Consider the following 27,725-nt stretch of genomic DNA (forward strand, 5'->3'; position numbering starts at 1 on the left):
GTAAATTCTATCTTGATAGATATGAAAAAAATAGCCGATTAGGGTTTCGTTCTTTGCAATTCAACTTGCTACGCCGCCGGTCTATTACTTTTAACGGTGCTCAAATATTTCTAACAGCCTCATTTACAATTTCATTTTCTGATTTAGCTAGTAGAATCATCTATATTAAATTCAGTCTCAGTCTCCAATTACTTCTCTTGCAATTTAGTATATTGAATTAATTCATATTTTACATAAATAAATTATAACTAGCATTGAATTGAATATGGAGTATAATTTAAGATTTATACAAAGAACACAGATTTAATAAACCACTTAAAGGGTAGGTAAATTACAGAAAATAGAATTGACCATCATTAAGATGTCAACTACCAAGAAAATTGTTAAAATTGTGAATTGACAGTTTGGGAATTAAAATAAAAATGTGAATCCCTAAATTAGAGGGATATGTTTGAAAGATGTGGACAGCTCTGTGTAGGAAATAGAGTGGTGACTTGTTCAAAATCCTTTACCGTCTGAAACAAGTTTAGTAAAAACAGTGTACAACCCACTGCTTTCATTTCAAATTTATTCATATACTAGTACTTATTGAAAATATTACAAGTATAATGTGTGGTACCATCAAAAATAGATTTCAAAACACTAGAATCAACCATTATGTATTTGATGATTTAATAAATGTTTTAAGGTTATTTTTTTTTTGTATCCTAGCTATGAATTAGATGGTAGAAGGAAATTACTTGCACTATCTAGAAAATCATATTATAGATTTTTAAAATGGGCCGTCTAAAGTAAGTTGCAGGATCTAGACTTGAGCTATTGCATTATATTGAAGAAATGATTTTTTTTTTACCAAATAGCAATTATATTAATATCGAAAAATAGAAATATATAATATATGTTAGATATAAATAACGGTATTTACTGAAATAATTCATAAAAAGGAGACTTTAAGGAACTTTTAGCCACTTCATGTGCCATCCAATTACAAATTCGCTTAACATATTCAAAGTCGCAAGTAATAAAAGACGATAATAAGCAAACGGTATCAAGAATTATAACTTCTATTGCTGACGGAATATTCTTTTTGCCTTGAGTTGCAGAGATCATATTTAAGCAATCACCTTCAATAATAATATTGCTTAGTCCAAGTTGAGAAGCAATCATAATGGCATATGCCGCATACCTAGTGCCTCCGCAATTTCAGGTGATGTTGTTCCTGAAAAACAATGAAAACTACAATAAGTGATAGAACTTGGAGAATTGGTATAAATCATACAAACAACTGCAGTGCGATTATTAATATTTAAGTCTGCATCAAAATTTATCTTGATCATCCCATGCAGTGGAGGCCTCCACCGATGTATCTGCCGAGTTGATCCATCATCTATAACAGAAGGTTGATTTTTTAAAATCTGAACATATGAAAATTTATGTAACCGTGCTGCTGTTTTGGAAATCACATCTGAGACTATTCTCAAAAAATTATTAAAACACTTATCATTTCTTGTAAACCATATTCTCAAACTTATTGCTGCCATCAAATTATGTTACTAAGGAGTAGTAAGTCCGTCAAAAACTTTTAACCACCATTTTTGAATTGGGATAGGTCCAAAACAATCTGATTGCAATATCAACTCAGAATGAAACCATATACTCTTCGACAAGAAGTATGAATAAAAAAATGTTCAACTAATTCCTCGAATAAACAACAAATTCGACAAATAGAGGAAATTGAAGGACATCACACATGAAGATTTACGCCCACCAGAATTCGGTTTAACAATAATTTTTATATAAATGTGCGAATTTTCGGCGACGCTTTAAGACTATACACGCGACCAAAAATTTGCAGTAATAGATGAATAATCATTAACCGAACCATGCCCATTCACACTTCTTGACAATAACTGAGAAGCAATGTGGTATCATGATTTGACCGAGTAATAACCATTCTTTGTAAAGTTTACCCTCTGAACTTATATCAAAGTTTCAAAAGAATATAAAGTAGCAATCTAGAATCACTTTTATTTTGAATTTGTCAAAATCGGGTTAAAAATACCCCTTCCTACTCTCACCCTAGAGATTGACACAGTCACCGATTTTAATGGTAATTTTTTTTCTCAAGGTGGTTTTTGATGGTAAAAAATTTTAAATGGTCCTATTTTTTAAAAATTTTCAAATTAATACATAATAATTAAAAAAGACAAGTTTACTTAATTTCAACAAATAATAATAATTTTTTTATTTAATTTGTATTAATTATCAATAATTTTTTAAAATTAAAAACTGTAAAAAGTACCCTTTACAGAAAATAAAGCCGATTTATGAAAACACACTTAATAATCTTTCGCTGTAAAAAATCAAACACTCGCTAGCAAAAAATTAAACAATCACCACCTTTGAAACAGACCCAAGTCTATTCATCAGAGAACGATGATGAACAGACCCGGTGAGTGTGTTCCTCCTCTCCGGCAAGGAGCATCAATTTCTCTTCTCAGGCGATGAGGAGTTTTTTCTTGCCTCAAATCGAGAAAAAAAAATCTTTTTTTGTTCAAGTTCAAATAGGTCTCTAGTGTAATTAAAATTTAATTATGATTAATTAGTATTTAATTATGATTAATTAGAGTCAATTGTGATTATTTAGAATAAATTATGATTTTTTATGAAACTCATTCTACAATTAAAGTGCCACGTTAGCACATGGGGGATGGGGATGGGAGCTGGTTTGGACAAGTTCAGGGTATATGTGATATGGATTCTCAGCTTTGGACTTTTTTAAAAGTGTGACATAAATTCAGGGGGTAAATGATTGCTACAACTTCACTACCTATTGCATGCATGCAAAACTGATCAGATGTTGAAAGAGCAAGGCATAGTTCCAATATCTGAATGAATAAATTTAAATGCATTTTCATTTTCCAGGATCCATGAAGTGGTTTCAGAATATGCAGATGCCAATTACTGAAACTCCATTTTCTTTGCGAGTAAATTTTAGTAGTTGCATCAGCTTCATTACAAACTGCTATTGCATTCATGCAAAATAGATCAGACGCTGGCACCGTAGCAAAATATGTATTCATAGAATGAATGAATATTTTCATAATGCCTTTTCGTAAACATAAATGCGTAATAGGGACCTTTTCATCATCAATCCATCTCTAGTAAACTCTATATTGCATCAGACCACCTAGACCAATTGCATCTGTAACTCATACTTAATACTGTGACTCTCTAAAATGGCAGAGCCATACAGCAATAATCTTTTGATTAATAATCTCCTTGTCTTTCCAACTATATATCTATCCAGAGATTTAACGTATGCACACCAAGACTTAAGAGCAATCTAACTAAGCATTTCAAGTTTCCAAAGTTGTTCAGCAGATGGTCAAACTAGCCACTCATTAGCAGCGGCACTAATTCGTTGCATGCATACATACACCCATATCATATACCCTCATTCCAGATCCGGCCATTAATTTCAAACGAGGTTAGACCGTCTAGATTTTTAGTTCCGCCTATACGCACATACATCATAATTATGTGTAAACTTCCAAGTTTATAAGGGTGAGTATTTACAACAGGCAAAAGAGTGCTTATGAGACTAAAAGTTAGTGGTGCAGTGTCCGAAAAGATTTTATAACAGCAATGTGGATGATCAAAATCATATCAGAGATTAAAATATCTTTGTGTACAAGGAGCAGATGAACATCAAAAGTTCCTGCTTTTATGGCATTAACTTCTCCCATAAAAGAGATACAGTCTAAAACAAAGATGACCAGAGCCAAAAGCTAAAAACGAGCCAGAATTCTGCCCTAAAATATGTCTAGTATTATTGCCAAAGAAAGTGACTCCTTCTTCATGTATTTGCACAAACCAATAATGTTTCTCAAGGGTCACATCTGAGATTTCAAATTTAGGAAAGAATACTTCATGAAAATACCTCAAGCTGCCTTGGGTGCTTTATCTGGTAGGACATTATCTGGAAGAACAAGTTCAGGTGGAGTTTCACGAACAACACCCAGCATTGAGTCATACTCTTCATCCCGATTAGCAAACTTCTTACGAAGTACCTGCTCAAACTCAATCTCATCAAAAGGCTTAGCATTCTCAGCAGCATGAACCTGTGCAAGATTAGAATAATTGGTGGCTGACTGCGTGATAAAGGCTATCTCTTCATCAGTTAGCTTCCTGAGAAATTTTGCAGGATTGCCTCCCCAAACCTGCATATGTTGCACACACTTAAGCTGCTATATCATGGACCACATCATGAAGTTTTTACTTTAATTTAATTGCTCATGAGAATATATTTTGGACTATATCAGCTCCACTAATGGTGTAATTCCAACCTACATATACTGGGTGACGATAATTTAAATGCTCAAGACTTGTATGATTAATAACTGAAACAAATATAAACAAAATATATCATCTTGCATGGAGAGAGAGGTTATGCAGAAATACCTCTCCAGCAGGTATCTTTGTGTTCTGTCTTACGAGGGCACCAGCAGCAACCATGGCATTTTTCTCAACAACGACACCATCAAGAAGTGTTGCACCCATACCAACAAAAGCCTCATCTTCAACAGTACATCCATGAAGAACAGCACTATGACCTGCCCATTATAAACTTCAAACAATAATACACAGGAAGTTGAAGCCTAACAAAAAATGAATACAGCGTCCATATCCCTCACCTACAGTAACATTGTTCCCAACTATAGTTGGCAACACCTTCCCACTTAGATTAGACTTCGCCACATGCACAAGCGAGTTATCCTGTATATTAGTTCCCGATCCAACGCTAATACTGTTCACATCACCTATCCATAAATAAAAGCATATACATCGTTGTCAACAAAATCAACCAATACACGCAAATTTAACAAACTTTAATTTTATCTCCAATGCCAAATTGATACATACCTCTGAGAACACAACCATACCAGATAGAAGATCCTCTACCGACTTGAACATCCCCGATGATGGAGGCGCTGGGAGCGACAAATGCGTCATGATCAACCACAGGTACTTTGTCAAATACGTTCATCAGAGTTCGATGTCTAGACACTACAAAAAATGAAAAATAAATTAAAACAACCTGCCCTAAAATTTAGGTTACTCTCAATCGGAAATATTAATATTAAAAAATTAGAGAGTGAGTATGAGGTGCTCGTCAATTTGTAGAATTGAAATGAAATGGAAGGGATCTAGGGTTTAGGAATGAAATGAGGAGAACTTACGTTTCTCTTGGAAGTAATAGTTGCCTTGGAGGCGGCAGCCGAGACGATCAAGAGCTTGGCCGGTTTCGCGAATCCAGAAGCCGACGGAGTATATTGCTCGGCCTAGGGTTCCCATTTTCTTCTTCTTCCTCCTCTACTTTGATCGAAGAGGATACACTAAACACTGTGAAAACGAAGAAGGAAAATGATTAAGTAAACTACGTCAAAAAATGAAAGTGTCGTTTTGCAGTTTTTCCTATTATAAGTTTGTCAATTTAACGACCTGTCGTACGCAGAGCAATTTTTTCCAATTAACAAGATTGTCAATTTAGAAACACCTCGTACCAAATTCGAAACTTAAATAACCATTTGCCCCCAAAATTTGTAAAAAATAAATAATTAACACATAAATTAATTTTACGGATAAATCAGTCATACAGTTGGTAATTATGACCAATTAATCTCATTTTAACAATTTATTCACTTAATTTGTAAGCTGACTGCCCTCTCAATTGGTAATTTGCCCCTCAATTTGTAAATTAATTTGTCAATATAGAGTTAATTGACCATAATCAACCAGTTCATGGTGGCGCATATAATTAATTTATTTATTAATTGCTTATTATTTACAAGTTGAGATGGCAAATTGCTATTTAAATCAAATTTTTCGTTAGGGTTCTTTTATGGTAAAGGGAAAAAAATGAGATTTTATTTTTTGATTTAAAATGTTAAAAATTTAGTTTTTACCATATTGCGCACATGTAATGTGTGACATGGAATTATGGTTTAAGAAAAAGTCTCCTACCAGATGACACTTCACACTACAAGGTGACGTTTATGCTGTAGTAACGAAATGGAGAGCCAATTTTGCCTGATCCAAGAAAGCAAATGAAGTGCAATTATCTATTTTAGTTCAGTAGAAAGAAAATGCATACAAAGATGAATTTATAACTATGTCGTTGCCACTTGGTTTTCAGATTTTCAGAGTGATATTGAAGTCGGACGGCTATCGGAAAACAAACAGAGAATCGAAACTATATTGATCGAGTATTTGTAGAGTTGCAAAACTAAAAACTAACAATAAGCTTTTAAGCCATACTTATAGAACGAAAACATAACCGTTCTAGCTAAACAATGTGCACCCAATGTGTGTGTGATTTGATGAGGTGGATACGCACATTGTGTGGGAGATTCTTGTGCTATGCAACGAGTAGTAGCATGCTGTAATTCTGGTGTTGCTGGCATGCAGTAATTCTGCTTCTATAAGCAGCAGTTGCATTAGCGGCATAAAGGTTTACGGTTCATATAGTCACTTGATGCGACAAGATTGTGGCCAGGTGAGGACTATCAGGATCTTACGAAGACAATTGACGCAAACTGATGTACAGAAAATTTCACCTATGTTCTGCAATATTCTTGAAACAAAATGCTAAACTCGTCCCAATGTGTCAACTAGCACGTTGTAGACTTGCAGCAGCAAGCAGATTCTTTATACTGAATCAGAAGAATAACCGACCTCAAATATCATTGCTACTGCAATAATAAAGAATCATTAAGATCGATCCTTTCTAAGTAAGCCCTTCCATGAAAGACTTCATATTCCGTTCATCCTGTTTCGAACATGTATGCATTTGTGGTTTAAAACTTTTCCACAGTCCAACTGGATGCTGCCTTTTCACCTGCTCCTTACCTGAAAATCTTCCAAACATCTTTTCACATTCCGGATATGGCTTGACATTCAGATTATAGAACTTAAGCCTACTTAACTTTATCATTCCTTTCAGGCTTACCTCATCACCCAGCCCGCCTCTCGCACGGAGATACTCAATCACATTGTAGCGAGGAACAATCTGTTTCTCCAAACTCACACCCAAATACTCCGGAACTTCAAATACGCAACAAACATTCATTTTCATCGTGTTCAGTAAAAACTCGATCTTCTTCTCAATGTCCTCAATTTCGTAAATAATTACCCGAGGTTCCCTCGCCAAAACCTTCAAAGCTTCCCTGCGAGTCAACCCGTGTTTGCATAAGCAATCCACTCTTAATTTCACCTCAAATGCAGCTCTAAATGCTCCATCACTCAAGATTTTCAACTTGATCGGTTCTCGACATTTCAAGGACTTAAGTAACTCCAAACACCGCGAAAATTCACCTAATTCTAAACCAAGAATCCGCGGCTGCCTAGCAATCTCTTCTTTAATCACCTCTCTACTAAAACCCGAATTCATAAACTCATCAATCAATGGCATCAGCCTATTCTTGATCCCGTAACCTAAACCCACCGGATACGAATTGAAAATCCAATCAACTTCATCCCTACCAAACCCAATTCTCATTAGAAATTCAATCTTGCTATGAATTTCACTTCCTCTCATTGTGATCACTCCGGGAAACTCCTCTAATACCCTCCTCACAGTACCCTCACTAAACCCTAAACCCTTTAACACGTTAACGCTCTTATAGAACCCATCTGGATCAATCTGGAACCTTTTTGAATGACCTAAAACACCCTTTATCAGAAATGGGGACACACTTAAATCCCCAAACTTTGAGAACCCAAGTTCCCATTTCTTCAAGAAATCGAATTCTAAAACTCCAGGACATTCAGAAATCAAAGAAATGAGAGATTTCTGTGGGATTTTGAAGGATAAGAGAAGACCAAGGGACTTCTCAATGTCCTGTAAATTGGAATTCAAAAGAAAATGATTTGTGCTAATGAAGCTGTGGAGCTGTGATGAAGAAAAGCCATACCTTTGGAAGATATTAGCAAGAGAAATTTGTTTCCTGTACTGAGACTGACTTGGGAAATTGGGGTTTGTGGAGAGGAACCTTATGAATTTGGTTCTAAAGATGAGGGTTTTACTGGCCATTGTTGGAAATTTCAAGTCTTTTTTCTTCAAACAAAAAGGAAAAGTAGCAAACTTGGAGTACATTTGTTGCTAAAGTGTTGAAACGGCTTGTCGTTTAACTGTTGCAAAGTAACCTACAAATACAGTTTTGTCAAGCAAAGAATTCTCTGTTCTAAACAGAGAATCAAAATGCATAGGGTTCTTTCTAATTTCTCTAGAAAATTATCAAACACTTCAAATTCATTACTTTCACAAAATTTTCAGCATCAAAAGACCTTCAATTCTCTTGCCAAACCTAACTACAATCATAAAAAATGTAGCTTTTCTCAAGTAAACCCACTTCAGAGTTTCTGTTTATATCAGTCACACCATACAGTTACAGGGAAAGTTCATGGCTTTATGCCAAACCCATTGGTTTCTAAGCTTTTAATGTCAAATTTGGCCAATACCCAGTTCAGGGTGTTGAGCAAAAAGGTTACAGATTGTAAAATTAGACTCTTGGCTGGTCATTTTGGTAGAGGCTTTTCTGGGTTTGGTTCTGGTTTTGGTTCATATGGCAATCGCTGGTAACTATGTCTTTGATATATATGTTTGATATTGCATTTGAATTGTTGAAGTTATAGTGCCTTTATTATGTTCACTGTTTGATACTTATTTAATATTTTAAATCCAAGTTTTGATCTCAATTATCTACGGAAGTAATGGTGAACTGAGAATGCTAGAGATAGAATGAGTGTTACTTTTATAGCTTAGGCACATGTAAGTGTAGATGTCAATAATTGTTCTGCTACTGTTTGTAGGAGTTCATGGCTCTATCGGCTATCGCCAAATGACGTTGTTTTGGGATTGATATTGGCTAATGTTGGTGTCTTTATGCTATGGAGGGTTGCGGATGGGAGATTTATGGTGGAAAACTTTATGGTAGGTTCCCAGTTTGTGAGTTTGGGTGTTCCTTGCTGATGCCACCTCTGAAATTTTTTAGTAGAACTTCATTGTAGGAACTAGGAAGCATTCTCCTTGGATTGGTAACCCATACCCAACCTCGTAGAAGCCTTAAAAGTAGTGTTATTTTCATGACAAGGTAACCGGAAATTTCGTGTTTTCATTTATACTGGAAAAATGAGTAATCCTAGGGCGGAGTATTTTTGCTCAATGAGTGTGGGCATGTCTTCCCTTTATGAATTGCCGTACATTTGAAGAAATGTTATTAATCATAAAAGTGTTCAGTTTCCATTCATTCTAACACTCTCAATATACTTCCCGCAGATTTCTTTGGACAATTTCAAAAGCGGACGCATACATACACTGGTTACATCTGCATTCAGTCATGTTGATATGTGGCATATCATATCTAACATGGTTGGACTTTACTTCTTCGGGACAAATGTATGATTACTTTATGAAGAATCTTTTGTTGTTTAGTATTTTGATTTTCAGTATGGCATCTTAAATTTGAATATGTGCTCTAAACATACTCTAGAATGAAATCATGAAAAATTGCAGATTTCTCTTACCAAGACTGGCTTGATATGCTTTGCATTTATCTGCTTAAATGGATTTCATGTTCTGGAATAGCAACACTTCATGTGTTCTCGACTTTGTAGCTTTTATATTTTCTGGATAGTTCAGAATCGGTCATGTGTTTTACATATACTTGGCCGATTTGTCAGTTGCTATGCAGCTGTTAATAGTTCTTTAAACTGTGTTGCTACATTATATTGCAAATTCCGAAATATAATAGTTTACAAAACCTAATGTCCTGTTTAATAAAATGTACAGTTTTTTTAATTGGTATGTAAAAATAATTTAGATGTCATACTGAAATTGAGGAAACAAATTCTGAAGCCATATAAAGTGTCAAAACAAGCAATTAGTTTCATTTTACTGACTATACAGTTTGAGTGACATAAATTTTAACACATTTGTTTGGTCAGCATGAATTAAGTCAAACATGTTTCTCATAGACCAGATCAAATATGCTAGTGAAAAAACACATGCTGAAATTATAAGAAATTATTCTCTTCATTAGTGATTTAGGTGGAATAAAGAAGTTATTGGTTAATGTTCATTTTCCTTTTTGGTTAATATTGAAGTTGAGAGCTCATTTGCTGTGAAAAGTAAAAAATTCTACTGCTTAACATTTTTTCTTCATCGACTTCTAAAAATTGAATGTATTGATATTTTCTTATTGCCTGTTATATTCTGGTTGGCCAGATTGCTAGAACTTTTGGATCTGAATACTTGTTAAAGCTGTATATAGCTGGCTCAATTGGTGGTTCGTTGTTCTATTTGGCGCATCACGCCTACATGGCTTTATCAACTAAGGTATTAATCTCTGCTACAACTATTCTACTATGCTCAGATGAGGAAGCGAGCAAGTCTTAAGAATGATTAATTGTCATGTGCATGTCTAAGCATTTTCTTAAGTATGCAGTTCCTTTTACTCATGTATAAACTTTTCACATGAATTTTATGTGGAGCTTAAACTAACCGATAATACATATATCTGCCGATAAGGACTTGAAAATTTTCATTGAAATATTATTCACCGAAAATGACTGTGTTATGCTTACTGCAGCATGATCTTGAACATTCCTGCTGAATTTTAAGGATTCTGACTTTAGTTTATGCTAATTACAGAGACAAGGCATGTGGATGAATGACCCTTCAAGAACTCCAGGATTGGTAGGTTCTTGGCAACTGTTTGTTATAAGCAGAGTCTATTTGCCTTTTCCTTCCTGATCAGTCTAGCCATGTCAGTGAATGCTAATTCTAATTCATTTTCAAGATATGAAAAGTATATTTGTAAAAATTATATCCTCTAATTTCTGAGTTTATGGAAACCCATTTAACAAATAAGTCAATGAACTGATATCTGAAATCAAATGCAATCATGAGAAACAAGGACATATGACAACAGCGATTCTGATCTAATGTCTTTCATATCAGTTGCTTTAATTTCCATTTATGTGCTTATGGATTTGATATATTTAAAATTTACAGATGTATGTGCCTAGAAATGGATAAACCTTGTAAATTATTCCTGTGAAGATCCGTTGTTATCTACTTGACTGACTGTGTGCTGTTTTGACCAGCTCCTCTTTGTGTAGTCTGGAGATGAATATAATGCATTAGTTGTCCTAAATTTTTCCATCCCTACCATTTTTAAGACATGCAAATGAATTACTTTATCTTCATAGGGTTTTTTTTCTTTAAATTTGTGACTATCGTATTGTACTCTTTAGGGAGCAAGCGCTGCTGTCAACGCCATCATGTTGCTTGATATATTCCTACATCCAAGAGCTACTCTTTACTTTGATTTTATCATACCAGTTCCTGCAATATTACTAGTAAGCTTGCTTTGATAAAGATCTAATTGATTACCTAGTTTATCTTGCAAATGCTTACGGCCTTTTGTTGACTATCTGTCGTTTTAGGGTATCTTTTTGATTGGGAAAGATTTATTGAGGATAATGGAGGTGAGTTGGTTTTCTTCCCTCGGTTTAGCTTTCCGATTAACTTTTTTTATTCATCATGTCGGTGCACTCTTCTGGTGAGCCAACAAATAAGTTTACCAGTCTACAGCAATGCTTCGGTATTGATTAGCGTCAATTTCATTTTCCAGGGAAATAGTAATATCTCAGGATCGGCACACTTGGGTGGTGCTGCAGTTGCAGCTCTCGCATATGCTCGAATAAGGAAAGGAAGATTTTGAGTTCTTGAGAGATTTACTAACATATTGTTTCTGGCTTTTGTTTATTCATTCTGTAATTACCTTTTCCTTTTGAAATATCTCCTCATTAAGTTGAGTTGAACTCCCAGTTATAGATGTCAGATGTTCATTCTAATTGCTTTCTCTTGGATTGAACTTCTACATCATTCATTAATATGGCAATTTAAACTCCCATCAAATTCTCTCCATAATGATGTTTGTATATATTAATAGGAATAGAGTGCTATATATTAAACCGAGCCCAATGTCCGTGATGTAGCCTGAAAAATTTGTCAGGAATTTTTCATACCAACCAAGGTAAAGTTCAGAATCAGAATTTTTCTTTCTAAAGAATTTGCATCTCCGATTACGGGCCCGCATGTGAGTGGCTCCGCGACAGGCCAACGTACATCATCTTCTGCAATCCAACCTTGATTAAGCAGCTTTATCGCAGATTTGTATCGTGCAGATACTTCAATTTTGGAATTTTACTTATAATCTGCACTTAAAACTTTATGAACATTAAATCTACAAATTGCAGGAAAATCCTTCAAATCCATCAGTTTTCTGCAAGTTTTGTGACAATCAAGAACCCTTTAAAAGCCTAAGAACCCTTTTAAGTGTAAGGTGCCAACTGTGAATAATAACTCTCTTCTTCCATTACTTCTATACCAAAAAAGAAAAATTGTCATATCTGCCAATATGTAGACTTTAATTTGATACAATACATAGAGTAAATCAAGAGATTACTTTACTTGTGAGAATTGCATGGAATCTTTGATACAGAGATATGATGCAACCTAATGAAAAAAGTTATCAAAATTTGTCAGCAAATGCTTAGGAAATCACAAACCAAGGATAAAGTTACAGTCTTTTTCTATTTTTTCCCTTTCACAATGCTCAAGTTTTAATTAATTTTCAGGTCTAATACAAGCAAAGCAGTGTAAAAGAGGAAGCTTTAATTACTGGGTCAGAAAACTTTTTAATTAGTACTATTTGCCAATCTCAAAAAAATTAATTTGGTTTTTGTTGGGAAAGTATTTTATTGTCATTTCTTAATCAACATTTATTTTGCCTGTCATGATACCTAATTTGTTCATGACCCATAAGAAAATTACCCCTGTTTATGTCAATTTTATAGCCAAATTTGTAAAGTTGACATAGATACATAAAGAATGTTGCTTGAGGCCTTCAGCTATATCTAATACACATTATGCTTGTAAGTTCAAAACAAAATTGACCTCTTCATGAGCCGGATACCCATCCGGAACGCCTAAGCCGCTCATCTTAGACTGGGTTTGGATACTAATTTTAAAAGTTAAAGCTCGATCCAATCTCATAGTAGGCGTACGTAAACTAAACTTTTTAGTTTTTAGTGGTAAGTTTGAATAAATTTGGTGCGTACCGTATAAAACCGGCTTTTGGGTAAGATTTTGATTATACTCTAAGACTGAATGCTATATGCTCTAATTGAATCTGCTAGTATCTTTTATATTTTTGTAATCAATTAAAAAAAATTGCACTTTTTGTAGGAAAACATTCTACATTAGTATAAAAACTTACGTAGGGAAACACAAACATCGGCGAAAAAAATATACAAGAGAAGCATATAAATAGTGATTATTACACGTGACGGTTATGTCACATTATTTATACAACAAGCCAATGAAAATTTTGTTAGTATTAATTTGTTGTAAGAATAATTATTCACATATAAAATTATTTTAATTATAGAAATTGAGAAGCATAGGATTATATTGGATATAGGGCCCATGAGTTTGATGGGTCCATATCCACATATTCTCACCTGAAACTCTACCATGGTCCCACATCAAGCCATTGTGTAAATGCCACGTGTTACATTAGCCCTCATATTGATCCCAATCAAATTATTAAAAAAAAAAAAATCTTTGAGCTGCTTAATCCCATTTTTATGTTTTCTCACAGTAATTAATAAAGTTTTTATCTTTTGCATGAATACCCAAATCAAAAAACAATTCATTAAAATAAATTAATAATCCCCAAAAGTTTAAATTTTTATAAAATTGAATTTCATCATTAATATAAATTTCGCAGCTTTCAGTTTGTCACTCTCAGTAAAACAAAAGAAAATCGTAAATGAGGTGGGAAAGGTTAGAGCAAGAAGCGAGTAGCAGGAGTAGTAATGGGCCAGGGAAGAGGTGGGGACATACATGTAATTCTGTAAAAGGTGGGAGATTTCTTTATGTTTTTGGTGGCTATGGCAAAGATAACTGTCAAACTAACCATGTTCATGTCTTTGACACTGGTGGGTCTCTCTCTTTTTTCTGTTTTTTTTGGTTTATTTTATGTGCTATGTGTTCTCATAATTTTGGTTCAGTTATATTTGTGGCTGACTCAGATAAAAGATGCTAGCTTTATTTGGGTTCTTATTTATTTTAATTCTGAGGAGATTGGGTTGGGGTGGGTTGTTACCTCTCTTAGATGAATGGGTTTTATTGCAGGGTTTAATATTTGAGGTTTTAATGTTTTTGTTTAGGATTTTGTATTTGCAAGGCATTTTATGTTTTGCTGTTGAATAGTGTTTATTTTCTATTTACATGTGGTTTTTTTGGGTGGGATTGAGTCATATGGGAGGAGTATGGATGTACTAATATTTAAGAATAAATGCAATCAATTAAATACTTGATGATTAGTTTAAAAGTGTTTAGCATAATAAATAATGTTGTGCTTGTGCTATTTGTTACTTGTGATGCATTTATCTTGTCTTGCTAGATAATTTATCATGGTCTGTTTTCCTTTTTTGTTGTTGAATGTTCTTTATAGAGATTTTCTTATTTCCTATATTGATCTTGTTGATTTGCTGACTGGCAGCCACTCAGATTTGGAGCCAGCCAGTGATAAGAGGTACACCACCCACTCCCAGGGACAGCCATAGTTGCACAACCATCGGTGACGGTTTGTATGTTTTTGGAGGCACCGATGGCATGCGCCCTCTCAAGGATCTGCATATTTTAGATACCGGTGAGTAATTTTTTTATTATTATTATCCTATTAATTTTTCATGCCGTGTTGTTTCGCTTGGTTTTTGTCATGGTACGAGCGAGTTTCATTTTTCAGTACCATAGATAAAATTCCATTCTTTAACTGAAGCAGACTGATCATGAAACAGTGTTTGCCAAAGTAATCAACCGTGTTAGCTTTTTCTCAATGTTGGCATGGTCTGTGAAATTCGAATGTTTTGTTCATGATCTGTTTGGGGTTGGTAAACCTGACGACTTAGCTGACTCTTTTAGTTGATGATTTGTCATGTGTTTTTATTATAGTATCACATACATGGATATCACCTGCTGTGAGAGGGGATGGACCAGAGCCACGGGAAGGTCACAGTGCAGCTCTTGTTGGCAAACGCCTCTTCGTATTTGGTGGCTGTGGAAAATCCTCAAATAATAGTGATGAAGTTTATTACAACGATCTTTACATATTAAATACAGGTACTTTACACATTTCGTTAAAACATTTTGGAAAGGATTAGTTTGATAATCATCATTGTGGCATCCATATGCATTCTTTGTCATGGACATCCTTATCCAAATAATAGGCCGACTTCTCTTAACTGTTGTCCACTTTTGTGGGCCTTCTCCGGATACCATATGAAAGTAGTCCATTTGTGGGGAATATTAATTTGGCCATGCATTCTAGTAAGCTAGTGAGTTGATGATACAAATTTTGAAGCTATTTTTTATTTGTATTTCCTGTACTGTGGCAGAGACATTTGTGTGGAAGCAAGCAACAACTTCTGGTATTCCACCTTCTGTACGTGATAGCCATACTTGCTCATCTTGGAAGAACAAAATCATTGTGATTGGTGGCGAAGATGGACATGATTATTATTTGTCTGATGTGCACATCCTAGATGCAGGTTTTCCTTGTTCTTATCTTACACATGTATGAACACAAAATGTTAATGTCCAGTGCACTCACACATGCTTAATTCATGTATTTGTCTGCCTAGACTAGAGATATTCCAATCAATTTAAGATCTTTTTCTATCCGATATTGACTATGTTTTTCTCTTTTTCTTTTTGGCTAGAAACTCTCGTATGGAAAGAGCTCGACACCACAGGCACGAAGTTGTCACCTCGAGCTGGTCATTCAACTGTTGCTTTTGGCAAGAATTTATTCGTCTTTGGGGGATTTACGGATGCACAAAATCTGTATGACGACATTTATATACTTGATGTTGGTATGTAAAGCAGTGCTGTCTATATAATTTTAGTGGCTTTCCAAAATCCACTTTCTTATCTTTCCCTTTCATTTTAAAGAAAGTCTTATAACAAAGTTGAATGTATTTAATTTGGAAGACGAGTACTTAGTGTCTGACAGACTTGTTATGTCATTTAAACACAAACTACGCTTTAAGTGAGCTTGAGAAAATTAGCCATGGGACTATTGCAATTTAATGTTATTAGCACCTCTCATATTACCTAAAGGAATGTGATTTGCATCTGTGATCAAGATGAGCATAGGTAGTATCTTTCTACCAGAGTTTGAAAGACCAATTTCTTTTGTGAAAGGTGGTTGGTCAGTTAAAACCTATGTGTGTCTAGTTTGGGTTTCCAAGCCTATGCTTTTCTCTCTGCAATTGTGTGCTTCAAACTATCTGCTGCGTAATTTCCTTTTTAGTGGCTATTTAGAAATAGCGGATTGTTTAACTCATTCACACTCCTTACTTGAGCAGATACTGGTGTATGGACAAAGATAATGACTACTGGAATTGGGCCTTCTGCAAGATTTTCTGCAGCTGGGGATTGTTTGGATCCGCATGTAGGTGGCGTACTTGTCTTTATAGGTGGGTGCAATAATAGTCTTGAGGCGCTTGATGATATGTATTACCTGTACACAGGTATGCTGTGATCTTTTCAATACCCTGATCTGAATTTTCTTACTTACTTTTGGGGTTTGATTAATGTTATGCTACAAATATTAAAAGATCCTAAATTCTGAAAGTTTTTGATTGCCTGATGAATTGTTTATTTTTAGGACTTGCAAGCATACGCAATGAACAACGGCTGGAAAAATTATCCTTAAGGAAACAATTAAAGCTTAAGTGCCAAGAACAAAATCTTAATTCTCCTTTACATGATAAAGGTCTGGTTGGAATTGACACTACTGCCAGCTTTCACCAGACTGTGCCAACTTATGCTGAACCGAGTAAGGGCCGGATTACTATCATTTTTTGGTGATTATTTGTGTTTGTACCATAAACTGAATCCAGCGATTCTATGTATTCCAAGGATCTCTAAATGTGTACTCACTCACGCGATTCAGTGATTCTATGTAATTAACTTATGTTTTGTATCATTTCATTTTGTTGAACCATCTTCCTCTAGCTCTAAAATTGGATGACTTAACATGTGTCCACTTAGGACACTTTAATTCCGATGCTTATGAAGATCTGAGCCTGTGAGAGACTGCCCTTTTCCTGTTTTTAAGCTTTCATGTCCCTTCATTTGTCACTCGTCTCTTAATTTGAATATTAAACAGCATTTGCTTGATATAGAGCTATGTTTTAGATGTTAGGTTCAACCAAGTGGCATAAAATATATGAAAAGGGTTGCCAAATCTGTTCCAATCTTTTTTTGTTTTATTTGCAGGCAGAGAGAATTTGCAGTTAAATCAAGTGCAGCTTCATCAAGGGAAGAAAACCTTTCAAGCCAAAGTTACTGAAAGCTTTCCACATGGATACACCATTGATACTATTATAGATGGAAAGCCTCTGCGTGGGATATTGTTTGCCAGTAAACCAATATCCTCCCAGATAGAGCATCAAAGTAATGCCAGGTGAGAAGATGATGTTTTTTTTGCTAATAAATTGTGAGTAATTGGTTTTTTTATCCTTTTGCTTATGGTTATTCTACAACGTTGTATGAGTGTATCAGGAAAAGGGTTGGCGGGGAATCTAATGTTTTGTTGAATGGTGACCATAACAAGTTAAAAGTGTATCGAAACTTCAAGCAGGATGGAGTAGATCACATGCAGTTAGACAATGTTACTGGGAAGGAAACCGCATCACATGAATCCAAGCCAGAAGCTGACGCTGCTCATCCGTCAAAGAATCTAACTTCTGATGTTACTCAATTAAATGAGGTATAAATTTTTCCCCGCCTTTTCCAGGCCATCCTTCTGATCTTGAAAGTGGTTTCTTGTTTAGAGTGAAAATGCAGTGTGTTGAATTTGGTCGGGTCAATGGTGGGAGCTGTAGCTTACTGATTGCATTTGCAGCTAATCACTAAATCAGGGGGAATGTTTCCATTGACCTCCAAATGATTGTTTTCTTGAATCCATGTATGCAATTATGCATTGCTTCAAAATGATACAATTAAGAAATCAACATATATCTTATCCAGCTGTTTATTTTTTCATTATTTTCTTTAGATAATTTGGTAGAAGATAAGAAATTAAGGAAATAAAGATGATTATACGTTGCCTCTGGTACATGTAATTGCAAGTTTTTGGCCCTCTTCGATACACATCATGGAGTAATTGGTTAATTTACAATTTTTTTGTGCTGAGAATTTCCATAATCTTTTGCTTCCGTTATAATTATTTTATTTGAGTGATATCTTTATACGCTTAATGTTTACTTTTTGTTACCAGTTTATCGCAGTTGGTTTACAAATTGAATGAAAAATATATTCATATTGTCACGTTTGTTGATGCATTGTCCACTGTCTTGCATTTTCTGCAGGTTCCTTCAAACCGAGAACCATCTGCAGCTCCTCTGAATTTGAATGATATGATAACTGATGCACCAAACTCTAATCCTATATTTCCTAACGAGTTTCATACGCTAGCCAAGGAATCCATTAATGTATCTCTAAAGCAAGGTATGTGACCATTTAGTTTTTGGCCAATTACGGACGACCAACTATAGACCAATGCATACGGTAGATGGAAAATACGCCTATTTTAAATATTACTGATTAAATACACAAAATTGTGTTGTGGAATGATGAATTGGATTCAGCTTGTATTTGTTGTTTCCATTGCTCGACATGTTTGATTACAACTCAATATTTATGCTTTTTGTGTGCTTGCTAATGATTGCTATTGGCAGATGACAGGACACCATCGGCAGGAGTAGGCAATTGTCCGGGGAGATCGATTTGATTGGAGAAAAGTTAACCATTTTTTTTGGAATAGCTCAATGCAAATTGCAAACCACCTGTTTCTGTATCATAATGACTTGGAAGGTGGTCATAGATGAATTCGACTGGCTATTCTCTAACAGGCGTGATCTGCCACCGACTAGTTCTTTCGCGTTTTGCTTCCAACTAATAGTCTCTTAATTTTATTTAAAATTTAGATGTTAGTTGTCATTACAGCCTGATTAACTACAGTTCTTTATTCATGCATTATCTGGATAAGTTACCTCTTTGAATCTGACTACTTAACGGTGATGATGAGGAAAGAGGTTGGTTGTCGGAAAATGGAGATTCGGAAGGGGTATCTATTTTGACGGAATTTTGTTCTCGGAGTAGCTCAAGTAAACATTTAGCTTCAGAAGAATTTATCATGTTCTTAGGTTATAGCTCTACAGACAGCGGCACCATACTGACTTTTTATCTTTGTATTTATTTCTCTGGAAGAAAGTAAACTGTGGGGATACTCTATTTTTTCAACAGTGCCAATGTTTGTGTTTTTCAAACTCTTGTTTCTTTCTTATGGATGGCTCAAGTCAAGAGCTATTAGCTTTTAGCTACTGGAGAAAACATAGTTTAAATTTCAATCAAAATGTTTGGACGAAATTGGACTACTTTAAAAAGATTAGGCATAAAATTGACTATGTAAATACTACAATGATGTGTTATCTGGTGATTTTGAAAAGAATTATTGATCTGTTGGTCAGCGATGCTTTCATTTTGATATTGCAATGTAAATGTAGATACATGTTATGAAGAAATTCAACATTAGTTATGTATTAATTTAAGAAATTGTATAAAATAGAGTTTGCTTATACAATGGAGTACTACATTGAAATTGAGTGGACAAAAGTTTAGTGTACCCTCAGAATTATTATCCAATGTCTAATTTAACACAAAATGAACTACATTTCAATTTATAATTTAGTACTTATAGCTTATTGAAGTGCCATGTTTCACAACATTAATATTATGGAGAGCATACGATGTAATGACATGATTGATGAACTTCCTTTAGTTAATCACAATCATTCACTGGCTTCAATAAAGAGAAGAGAATGTTCACGTTTTGCAGACATAGAGTTTAATTATATAGAAGCCTACTTAAGATTAATTGTTTTAACATCTTAATACTTCAACAGATCCATTTGTGCTGAAATTTAAACAGTCCTCTATATAGCAATTGATCCAGTACCTATGCCGACACTTCTCATTTCCCATCTCCACCAAACAGGTAGTTCAGTGATGACCCGCCGCCAGGGGCTGCGTGGACCTTTGTTGTAGGCCGCTCCTGCACATAAAATTTCCACAAGAATCATAAACTGAAGTGAAGTTTATATCTTCAATAATCTTCACAAACAAGTTGAAATGAATGTCACCAGTGGATTATAAGGACAAAAACTAAATGTTGCATTAACAGTATATTCCAGGAAACAAATTGATAGAATATGTGGCTTTTTTCCGGGGAACAGAAGAAGGTAACAATGTTTGCTTTGACCACCAAAGCAAGAACATTCAGTGACATATGTCAAGGTTCACACCAAGACCAGGAGAATATATTTTCTGTGCAACGATCCCACTTTTAAGGAATCGGTCATTATGCATTCTTGCTATTTCCTACAGTACAGTTCCTCCCATTGCAATACAGGTAAAGGATTAAAAAACACAAAAATTGATGGCAGACATTCAAGGTTCAATCTGATAGCAAGTGAAATTCTAATAGCAAGCAATTTCCTAAAGCTAATCTCACTAAATGTGTCATTTACATTTGGTGAAACTGGGAAATGTTATCCGGCTTACATCAAAAGTATTTTGTCAAGTTAAAAAACAGTACTGAGTACAGTCTCCGCAACATGGTATTCAAAGTGATTGGAATGCCTAAAATGGAAGATCTACTGAGAATTATCTTTACTAGGACCACAACCGCACAGCCTTTACAAATTGGCACACAATGCCAAGAAAGTAAATTCAAGGGGTTCAGGGAATGGAATGCACATACTGACAAACAAGTTAAGATTTTGTTTAATAGCAATCTACTGTACATGCATATAATCATTTATATTCAGCTTTCCATTTAAAAATAGATCTAGCCTTCTATAAACAACTAAATAACAAGTTAGGATGTCTCTTCAAAAGCCTATAAATCTTGTCAGGACTCAGGAATTCTACGTGAAGCTAATATATCCTTTTCTATCCAAATTATAGATAATCAGGAAATAAAAAGAATATGTTTAACTTTCAGTTGCAGCAAAATAATGCGAGTAAAAACATTACAGTGAGGAAGTTGCCACAGTTCTGTCCTTCAGCTCGAAAATAGTTATTTGTAGTGGCGGCTGGAACACCAGCTGGAATCTGCTTGGTGGCATCTGAAGATGCAGCAGGTGAAGCAGGTTTTTCAGCAGTTACATTGCTTGCAACCGGTTCTGGTTTCGGAGGAGCAGCTGCTTCAACCTTACTTGCCGGTTTTGGTTCCTCTGAACTTCCAAAGAGATACCCCAAAGAACTCTGTCCTCCACCACTGCTTACTCCACGACCCATAATTATGTTAATAGCGAGGGAGTCTGCAAATGGTACCCAATAACAAAATAATTAACATAAAGCTCCCAAATTCTGATGCACACAAACGTATTTTTCAGCATTGTTGCAATAAAAAGAACGTAAACAAAACTTAATTCATTAAACTAAAATATCAGCACGCATGCGTTAAACCTAAAATTATATACAAATTAATTGAAATTTTAAAAACAGAACAATAAAATATACAAATATTACTACATTTTATCAAAAGCTTCTGAATTTAATAGCAGAATTGTAATAAACTAATCATATACAAACATCATTTTCACATAATATAAACTCTAACAAATTAAAATTAATTCAAAATCAACCAAACACACCTCATTGTCACACAAATCAAGATTCACAATATTAACTAATGCTAGACATTATCACAGTTATCTGATAGATCTAAGCTAAATGTAGGTTAAAAATTATGAAGATGACTGACATACATTATCAGCTCAAGGAAAATTAGTTAGTTAGACTACAGTCAAAACATAAGCAATATAGACAATTTTATTGAAAGAAAAGCAGAAAGTTGCGGGTTTAATTTTGTTCAATCAAAATTTTCCCGAGAAACAAACAGAGGATTAGAAAAATGAGAGAGAGTAGTGACCTGCAAAATGGGTTCTTCGGATCAGATCTGTAGAGTGCAATGTTTAAAATTTAAAGACATGGATATCAGATATGGGTCCACCGCCTTTCTGATATCTTTTCTTTCTAAATTTGAAGGCAAAAATATATTTGAATCCCTACATTATCACATCTTTTTCAATTAGGTCCTCCACTATAATAAATATACATTAAAAAATAATAATAGAAATTTTAACATAATATTAAATATATATATATATATATATATATATATATATATATGAGTATTTTTAAATTTATCAAAACTAATGAGAATATAAAGGTATTTAATAAAATAATTATTTTTACAAAAAAAAGTTACAACTCCAATCGGAATATCATAATTTTATAAAGAGAATGAAGGTGAACAAGTCACCTTCTATTCCCTTAATTAGAGCTGATGTTTTAAAAATCCCGACCTTTTACCCTCTTTTTTAATCCTATCCTGACGTTGCAAACCAGTCAATTTTATTCAATTTTCTATTTTTTCATTTCAATTGTACCTGAAGTATAAAATTGAACTTTTTTTTTATTTGACGAAAGTTTAAAAAAATTCTCTAAATTGACCCTTTTTGCATTAGATTAACTTTTTATATTAAATTGATCATTTTTAAAGAAAATTTTTGAATTTTTGTTTAATAAAAAAAGGGCAGTTTTATGCTTTAGCCTACAATTGAAATAAAAAAAATACAAATTAGGATAAAATTGACAAATTTTCAATGTCAGGTGAGAATTGAAAAAGGGACAAAAGGTCGGGATTTTTAAGACATTAAACCTATTAATTATTATATTCAAATAAAAAATTCAATACTTTTTATATTACTTTCTCTTTATCTTCTATTAAAGCTAATTAACGTAAAGCACCAATGTCTTTTGTATTCGAATTTATATTCTCATAAATGATAATGATAAGGCATCATTATGTTAAAAAAAACAATTATAGACTATAATAATAAGAAAATAATCACATTGGAATATGTTTCTCTATTTAATTATTTATTAAAGCATTATATATATTTTTCTTCATTTCAAACTTCTTCGTTGTTAAGCTTAACATTGTCTCTGACCAATCCAATCAATCACAATAAAATTTTTAAAACTCTCTTCTTTATATACATGTAACAATATTGTTTGATAAATCACCGAAAACAGGGGACAAATCCAATACAACTCTGTGTCCTGAGAACAAAGAACACGGTTAGAAAGAACGTCGGATGGAATTTTTCAGGCGCTCACTCCGACGCTTAAATGAATATCTGGTGAAGCAGATGAGTAAAGTAAGAAGAGTAAGAATTGAGATCAAAAAGAGAGTACCTTAGGATTTGAGGATGAAGTGGTTTATATATATAGTGTACTTTCTCTTCTTCATTCGTGTTTTCTGTGATGAGGTGTGCCTATATTCCATAGGTTGAGCTGGTCTTTTATGTTATTTTGATATTCGGAGTGCGGAGGTACCGATGTAGGTGTGTTCTCTTGTCAGAGAATCTTCATTGGTCCCCAAGGCTAACGTGGCTCTTCTTCCTTATTGTGCAAAAATGTTCTTATACTACTCTCTCGGGCGTGGTAATTGTTTTTGTGGCCCTGGATGAGTTATAAGGTCTCGGGGTGGAGGAGCTTCTCGTCTGGGTATGGATTTTTAATGGGTTTTTAGGCCTGATTGCTTCTATTTTGATCTAATTGGGTGAGTGATTGTGTATCTACCAAAGTTGCTTCGTCCCTACTAGATTATCACTATTACCCCCAGGGTATATGGGGATATTCATGTCCAGGGTTGAGAAAGTTTCCTCGATATTTCACACTTCAATTATTTTCCGAGATGTGCATCCGACATTAAATAGATTAATCTCTTTCCTTTTCTTGTTTTTACTCAATTTCTTGAGATTCCTGAGTTCTAGTTGGGTTTCAACTAGATTATTTAATTCTATATTGGGCTTTCTCGTTAGGGTTAGCACGCCTTTTACTTCATAATTAATATTACTGCTTTGGGCGGTTAGTTTGAATTTCAAACTCTTTATAATTATAATTTTATATGTTACTGTCTTCCATAATTATCATATCTTCCCGAAGCAACGCTTCAATTTCCTTTGACTATTTCATCTGCTGCTATATCTTTCTATAAATAGCCGTTTAGGTTTTCTTCTTTTTATATCGAACTTTAATTTCTTGTTGTTCTTTTCTCGTTAGACCTTTGTTCTTTGCGATGTTGATCACAAATTGTCTTTCTTTTCTCTTTCCTTCTTTTTCTATTGGTAAACTCCTTCTTTTCATGGTGATCACTATATTCAGTATTCTGATGGGTTTTTTATGTGAAGATCATAACATTTGTAAAGAGCGAAATCTTGTTTGCTGCATTTCTAATTTTCTCTCTTGGTGATTATATTGTTCTTAGCATTTCTCGGCATGAGATTCTATATCCCTTAGCACGACCTCTTAGTCTTATGTCCTAATTCCTTCACTCTCAAGTTCAATGGAACTCGGTGATGGGATATAGTATGGACTGTGACGAGGTGAAAAAGGGAGTCCGTGTAAATAGGTTAGTTTCAAGAGTTGGTTTTCTCTTCTCTTGAAACTAAGTATTCGCGTGGGTGTTCTTGACGATTAGCCATCTTGGTATCGTCTGAGAGAGTTAAGAACTCATACAGGGTCTCTTGTTAGAGACTTTATTTGCTACAAATATAATATGAAAAATATATAGGAGTGTTTTTGTCTTTATTAAAACTAATGAAGATATAATAGCCACTTAGTAAAATAATTAATTTTTCAATAGAAATTTAACTTTTCGATAGGGATGTAATAGATTTCTACTAATATAAAAGGAATGGAGATGAACAAGCCACATTTTTCCCTTCTCCTTCCTATCAATTATTATATCCAAAAAAAATAATCAATTCTCCTCAAAGTACTTTCGCGTTCCCTTCTGATTAAACCTAATACATGCAAAGCATAAACGTCTTTTGTATTCAAATTTATATCCTCATTAATGATAATGATATGACACCATGTTGTTCAAAAAAAAAAAGACAAGTATAAACTTTAGTATAGAATGTAATAACAAAAAATTATAAACTTTAGTATAGAATGTAATAACAAAAAATGAATCGCCTTGGAATCTGTTTCTCTGTTGAATCATTTTTTGGATAGTACGTGTAGACACTAATTTTTAGTTGCAAGCCTGGCTAAGAACGAAAACATCCCGGACCGAGACAGTGGTTTACTCTAAAAATGAAGAAACTCGGTAGCCTCAGCCCGAGCCCGGCTCATAAACAAGTCTAATGAAGCTCTATAATATCTAGTTGTTGTCGCTCTCCGTAGACATGTCAGACCCTGTCTAAGTTTAGGATTTCATTCAAAATATTTCATCTTTCATAATAACAAATAGTATTTCACACACACATGTGTATATATATATATATATATATATATATATATAATTAATTAATTGTAATTAAAGTGCATACCACTTCTCTAAACAAGGATTATAGATTATGATTCTTTTATATTTCTCTAAAAAAGTTAATTGTTGTACTGTTTGAAATTAAATAAACAACGTGGCTCTATATATACTCTCATTTTTAGCCGCTTCATATAACTCTTTACAACTGTATAACTATTAACACGTCATTCATAACACCACAAGAAAATGCCAAAATAAAACTATGTGTTTTTATCTTCCTCTAACGCTTAATAAATTAGCCAAACATGAAAATGAAGATGCAACGCTACATAAGCATTTTTAAGTCAATTCATTCGGCAGATCCAACAAGATGGTTATGCCATTTTGGGATAAAATTAAAAGATTATGATGAGAAAAAGAAAAATGAGATGGAGATTATGTTTTTTTTTGTTCTTTTAATTGTCTCTATATTTCTGTTGTGTTTGTCTCAAGAGCGCGTCCTTCTGTTCTTGTCTTTTCAAATTAAAAAAAAACATATTACTTCCTCCATCCTACAAAGATAGGCAAAGTAGGGTTTACACAAGAATTAAAAAATTGTGGTTCAATTAGTTAAAGTTGGTTATTTTTACTTATTTTCCTATTCTACCTATAATTGAAGTCTTAATTAATATATCAAACATTCCATTACTCATTTTTTAAAAATTGCAATTTGTTTTGAACTTTCCAATGTCTAATTAAGGTTTGATGATAAAGATTATTTTTGAGTTAAAAATATAAACTGAAGATATACCAACTTAAAGTGGCGGAACATATATGACTAAAATCTAAAAAAATTAGTTTGGCTCCAAAATTTAAACTAACTTGCTATTAAAATAATCAGTGGTTATTATAAGAATGTGAATAGAATACCGATAGTTTTGTGTGGAAAAGTTTAGTAGAGATAATATAATCAAAAGCCATAATATAAAAGCCCATAAAAAAAATTATTGAGAAACACACCTATTAATGTTTTTTGGTATTATAATTGAGAATATATATTGAAAAATAAATTGACTGTTTTATTGAAATAAGTGACTATTAATTATTATTATCATTAAAAGAAGATAATTGACATTAATAAAGGAGAAAAAAGACATTTTCATTTTATTAATGTAATTTTGCCTATATTTTGGGACACTTAAAATAAACACTTTGCCTATCTTTGTAGGACGACGGAGAGAGTACTAATTACTCCTTCCATTTGCAATTAGTTGATGTTTTTGGCAGTGGGTCACATATTAAGAAGTTAATGAATTTGCCTAAAATATAGATAAAAATGACTAATTTAATCCTAAAATCGGAAAGACTTTTATGAAAAGCACACATTTTAGTAGTTTCAAATAAGTTCATTTATGAAAGTGGACCATAAGGGTATATATGAAATGTAAAATTTGAAATTGCATGGGAATTGCAACACGTCAACTATTTTCAAACAAATTTGTTTCCCTAAAACGTCAACTAATTGCAAATGGAGGGAGTATTATGAAAACATCCGATTTCATATCTTTATAAGCAAGTGATGGAATACAGCAAAACAAAACATACCCATATGCCAGCAAAGAAATATGTCAAAATAATTTACAAATTACTAAAACTTTCAACGAAATATAGTTTATTGCATTGGTAAATTAAGGGTCAACATGCAACACTTAACCAATCCAATCCCTCAACAATCAAATAAATAAACTGAAATAAATGCACATTAATAGAGTGAACTTGAACTTTGCATATAATTCAATAAAGGGTTAATTACATATAAAATCACCACATTTACACAAAATTATAAAAATAACACAACCTTTAAAACGTGGCAATTTAGGGCACCACCTTTCATTTCTTTTCAAAAACAACATGGACGTATTTTTTGTGGCATTTTTCCTGACGTGGCATGACACGTGTCACTCACATCGGGTATCCAAGTCAGCAAAATTTTATCTAAAAACGTGCCCATGTTATTTTTGAAAAGAAATGAAAGGTGATGCCCTGAATTGACACATTTTAAAGGTCGTGTTATTTTTGAAAATTTGTGTAAAGGTGATGATTTTATATGTAATTAACCCTTCAATAAAATCCAAACTATAAAATACTTTAATAAATTTACAGTACCTGTACAAAATTAACAATCCTTCA

The 27,725-nt window shown here is 33.7% G+C and overlaps 5 protein-coding genes across 8 annotated transcripts; 2 read left to right on the top strand and 3 right to left on the bottom strand.

Moving 5' to 3' along the window:
* Positions 1-901: 901 nt before the first annotated feature.
* LOC126674649 (gamma carbonic anhydrase 1, mitochondrial) lies at positions 902-5,409 on the bottom strand. The gene is made up of 6 exons (XM_050369130.2): positions 5,244-5,409; positions 4,927-5,070; positions 4,698-4,823; positions 4,465-4,616; positions 3,944-4,223; positions 902-1,219 (listed from the first exon to the last, which is right to left on the bottom strand). Exons 1-5 carry the CDS (start codon positions 5,356-5,358, stop codon positions 3,945-3,947), a joined length of 816 nt encoding a protein of 271 aa, XP_050225087.1. The 5' UTR covers positions 5,359-5,409; the 3' UTR covers positions 902-1,219; position 3,944.
* An 820-nt stretch (positions 5,410-6,229) lies between these two features.
* On the bottom strand, positions 6,230-8,166 carry LOC126674576 (transcription termination factor MTERF15, mitochondrial). The gene has a single exon (XM_050369050.2). It carries the CDS (start codon positions 8,156-8,158, stop codon positions 6,791-6,793), a length of 1,368 nt encoding a protein of 455 aa, XP_050225007.1. The 5' UTR covers positions 8,159-8,166; the 3' UTR covers positions 6,230-6,790.
* A 25-nt stretch (positions 8,167-8,191) lies between these two features.
* LOC126674577 (RHOMBOID-like protein 12, mitochondrial) lies at positions 8,192-11,998 on the top strand. The gene is made up of 8 exons (XM_050369052.2): positions 8,192-8,640; positions 8,875-8,995; positions 9,341-9,460; positions 10,289-10,399; positions 10,715-10,759; positions 11,320-11,424; positions 11,512-11,553; positions 11,700-11,998. The coding sequence occupies exons 1-8, from the start codon at positions 8,264-8,266 to the stop codon at positions 11,787-11,789; spliced, it is 1,011 nt and encodes a 336-aa protein (XP_050225009.1). The 5' UTR covers positions 8,192-8,263; the 3' UTR covers positions 11,790-11,998.
* Positions 11,999-13,763: 1,765 nt separating this feature from the next.
* LOC126674699 (uncharacterized) lies at positions 13,764-19,476 on the top strand. Of its 3 annotated transcripts, none has more exons than XM_050369188.2 (11): positions 13,764-14,073; positions 14,640-14,789; positions 15,092-15,259; positions 15,535-15,687; positions 15,859-16,011; positions 16,507-16,671; positions 16,809-16,979; positions 17,423-17,609; positions 17,708-17,915; positions 18,517-18,655; positions 18,893-19,476. In XM_050369188.2, the coding sequence occupies exons 1-11, from the start codon at positions 13,905-13,907 to the stop codon at positions 18,910-18,912; spliced, it is 1,683 nt and encodes a 560-aa protein (XP_050225145.1). In that variant the 5' UTR covers positions 13,764-13,904; the 3' UTR covers positions 18,913-19,476. The 3 variants fall into 3 exon arrangements, with proteins under 3 accessions (XP_050225145.1, XP_050225144.1, XP_055960938.1); XM_050369187.2 differs by having other exon boundaries at positions 13,767-14,073; positions 18,886-19,476; XM_056104963.1 differs by lacking the exon at positions 13,764-14,073 and adding an exon at positions 14,159-14,228 and having other exon boundaries at positions 18,886-19,476.
* A 383-nt stretch (positions 19,477-19,859) lies between these two features.
* On the bottom strand, positions 19,860-22,251 carry LOC126674779 (protein SPIRAL1-like 3). Of its 2 annotated transcripts, none has more exons than XM_050369288.2 (3): positions 22,146-22,251; positions 21,245-21,531; positions 19,860-20,261 (listed from the first exon to the last, which is right to left on the bottom strand). In XM_050369288.2, exons 2-3 carry the CDS (start codon positions 21,506-21,508, stop codon positions 20,181-20,183), a joined length of 345 nt encoding a protein of 114 aa, XP_050225245.1. In that variant the 5' UTR covers positions 21,509-21,531; positions 22,146-22,251; the 3' UTR covers positions 19,860-20,180. The 2 variants fall into 2 exon arrangements, with proteins under 2 accessions (XP_050225245.1, XP_055960940.1); XM_056104965.1 differs by lacking the exon at positions 22,146-22,251 and adding an exon at positions 21,982-22,129.
* Positions 22,252-27,725: the final 5,474 nt, after the last annotated feature.

This window comes from Mercurialis annua, linkage group LG3 (genome assembly GCF_937616625.2).
Source record: "Mercurialis annua linkage group LG3, ddMerAnnu1.2, whole genome shotgun sequence".
Taxonomy (NCBI): domain Eukaryota; kingdom Viridiplantae; phylum Streptophyta; class Magnoliopsida; order Malpighiales; family Euphorbiaceae; genus Mercurialis; species Mercurialis annua.

Coding starts and splice junctions, on each gene's coding strand:
- LOC126674576 (XM_050369050.2), bottom strand. CDS start 8,158: ATGTACTCCAAGTTTGCTACTTTTCCTTTTTGTTTGAAGAAAAAAGAC.
- LOC126674577 (XM_050369052.2), top strand. CDS start 8,264: ATGCATAGGGTTCTTTCTAATTTCTCTAGAAAATTATCAAACACTTCA. Junction 10,760..11,319: donor CTTCAAGAACTCCAGGATTG/GTAGGTTCTTGG, acceptor TGTACTCTTTAG/GGAGCAAGCGCTGCTGTCAA. Junction 11,425..11,511: donor CAGTTCCTGCAATATTACTA/GTAAGCTTGCTT, acceptor CTGTCGTTTTAG/GGTATCTTTTTGATTGGGAA.
- LOC126674779 (XM_050369288.2), bottom strand. CDS start 21,508: ATGGGTCGTGGAGTAAGCAGTGGTGGAGGACAGAGTTCTTTGGGGTAT. Junction 20,262..21,244: donor ACTGTGGCAACTTCCTCACT/GTAATGTTTTTA, acceptor TTTTATGTGCAG/GAGCGGCCTACAACAAAGGT.
- LOC126674649 (XM_050369130.2), bottom strand. CDS start 5,358: ATGGGAACCCTAGGCCGAGCAATATACTCCGTCGGCTTCTGGATTCGC. Junction 5,071..5,243: donor CTATTACTTCCAAGAGAAAC/GTAAGTTCTCCT, acceptor CATTTTTTGTAG/TGTCTAGACATCGAACTCTG. Junction 4,824..4,926: donor GTATGGTTGTGTTCTCAGAG/GTATGTATCAAT, acceptor ATTTATGGATAG/GTGATGTGAACAGTATTAGC.
- LOC126674699 (XM_050369187.2), top strand. CDS start 13,905: ATGAGGTGGGAAAGGTTAGAGCAAGAAGCGAGTAGCAGGAGTAGTAAT. Junction 14,074..14,639: donor TGTTCATGTCTTTGACACTG/GTGGGTCTCTCT, acceptor GCTGACTGGCAG/CCACTCAGATTTGGAGCCAG. Junction 15,688..15,858: donor TGTGCACATCCTAGATGCAG/GTTTTCCTTGTT, acceptor CTTTTTGGCTAG/AAACTCTCGTATGGAAAGAG.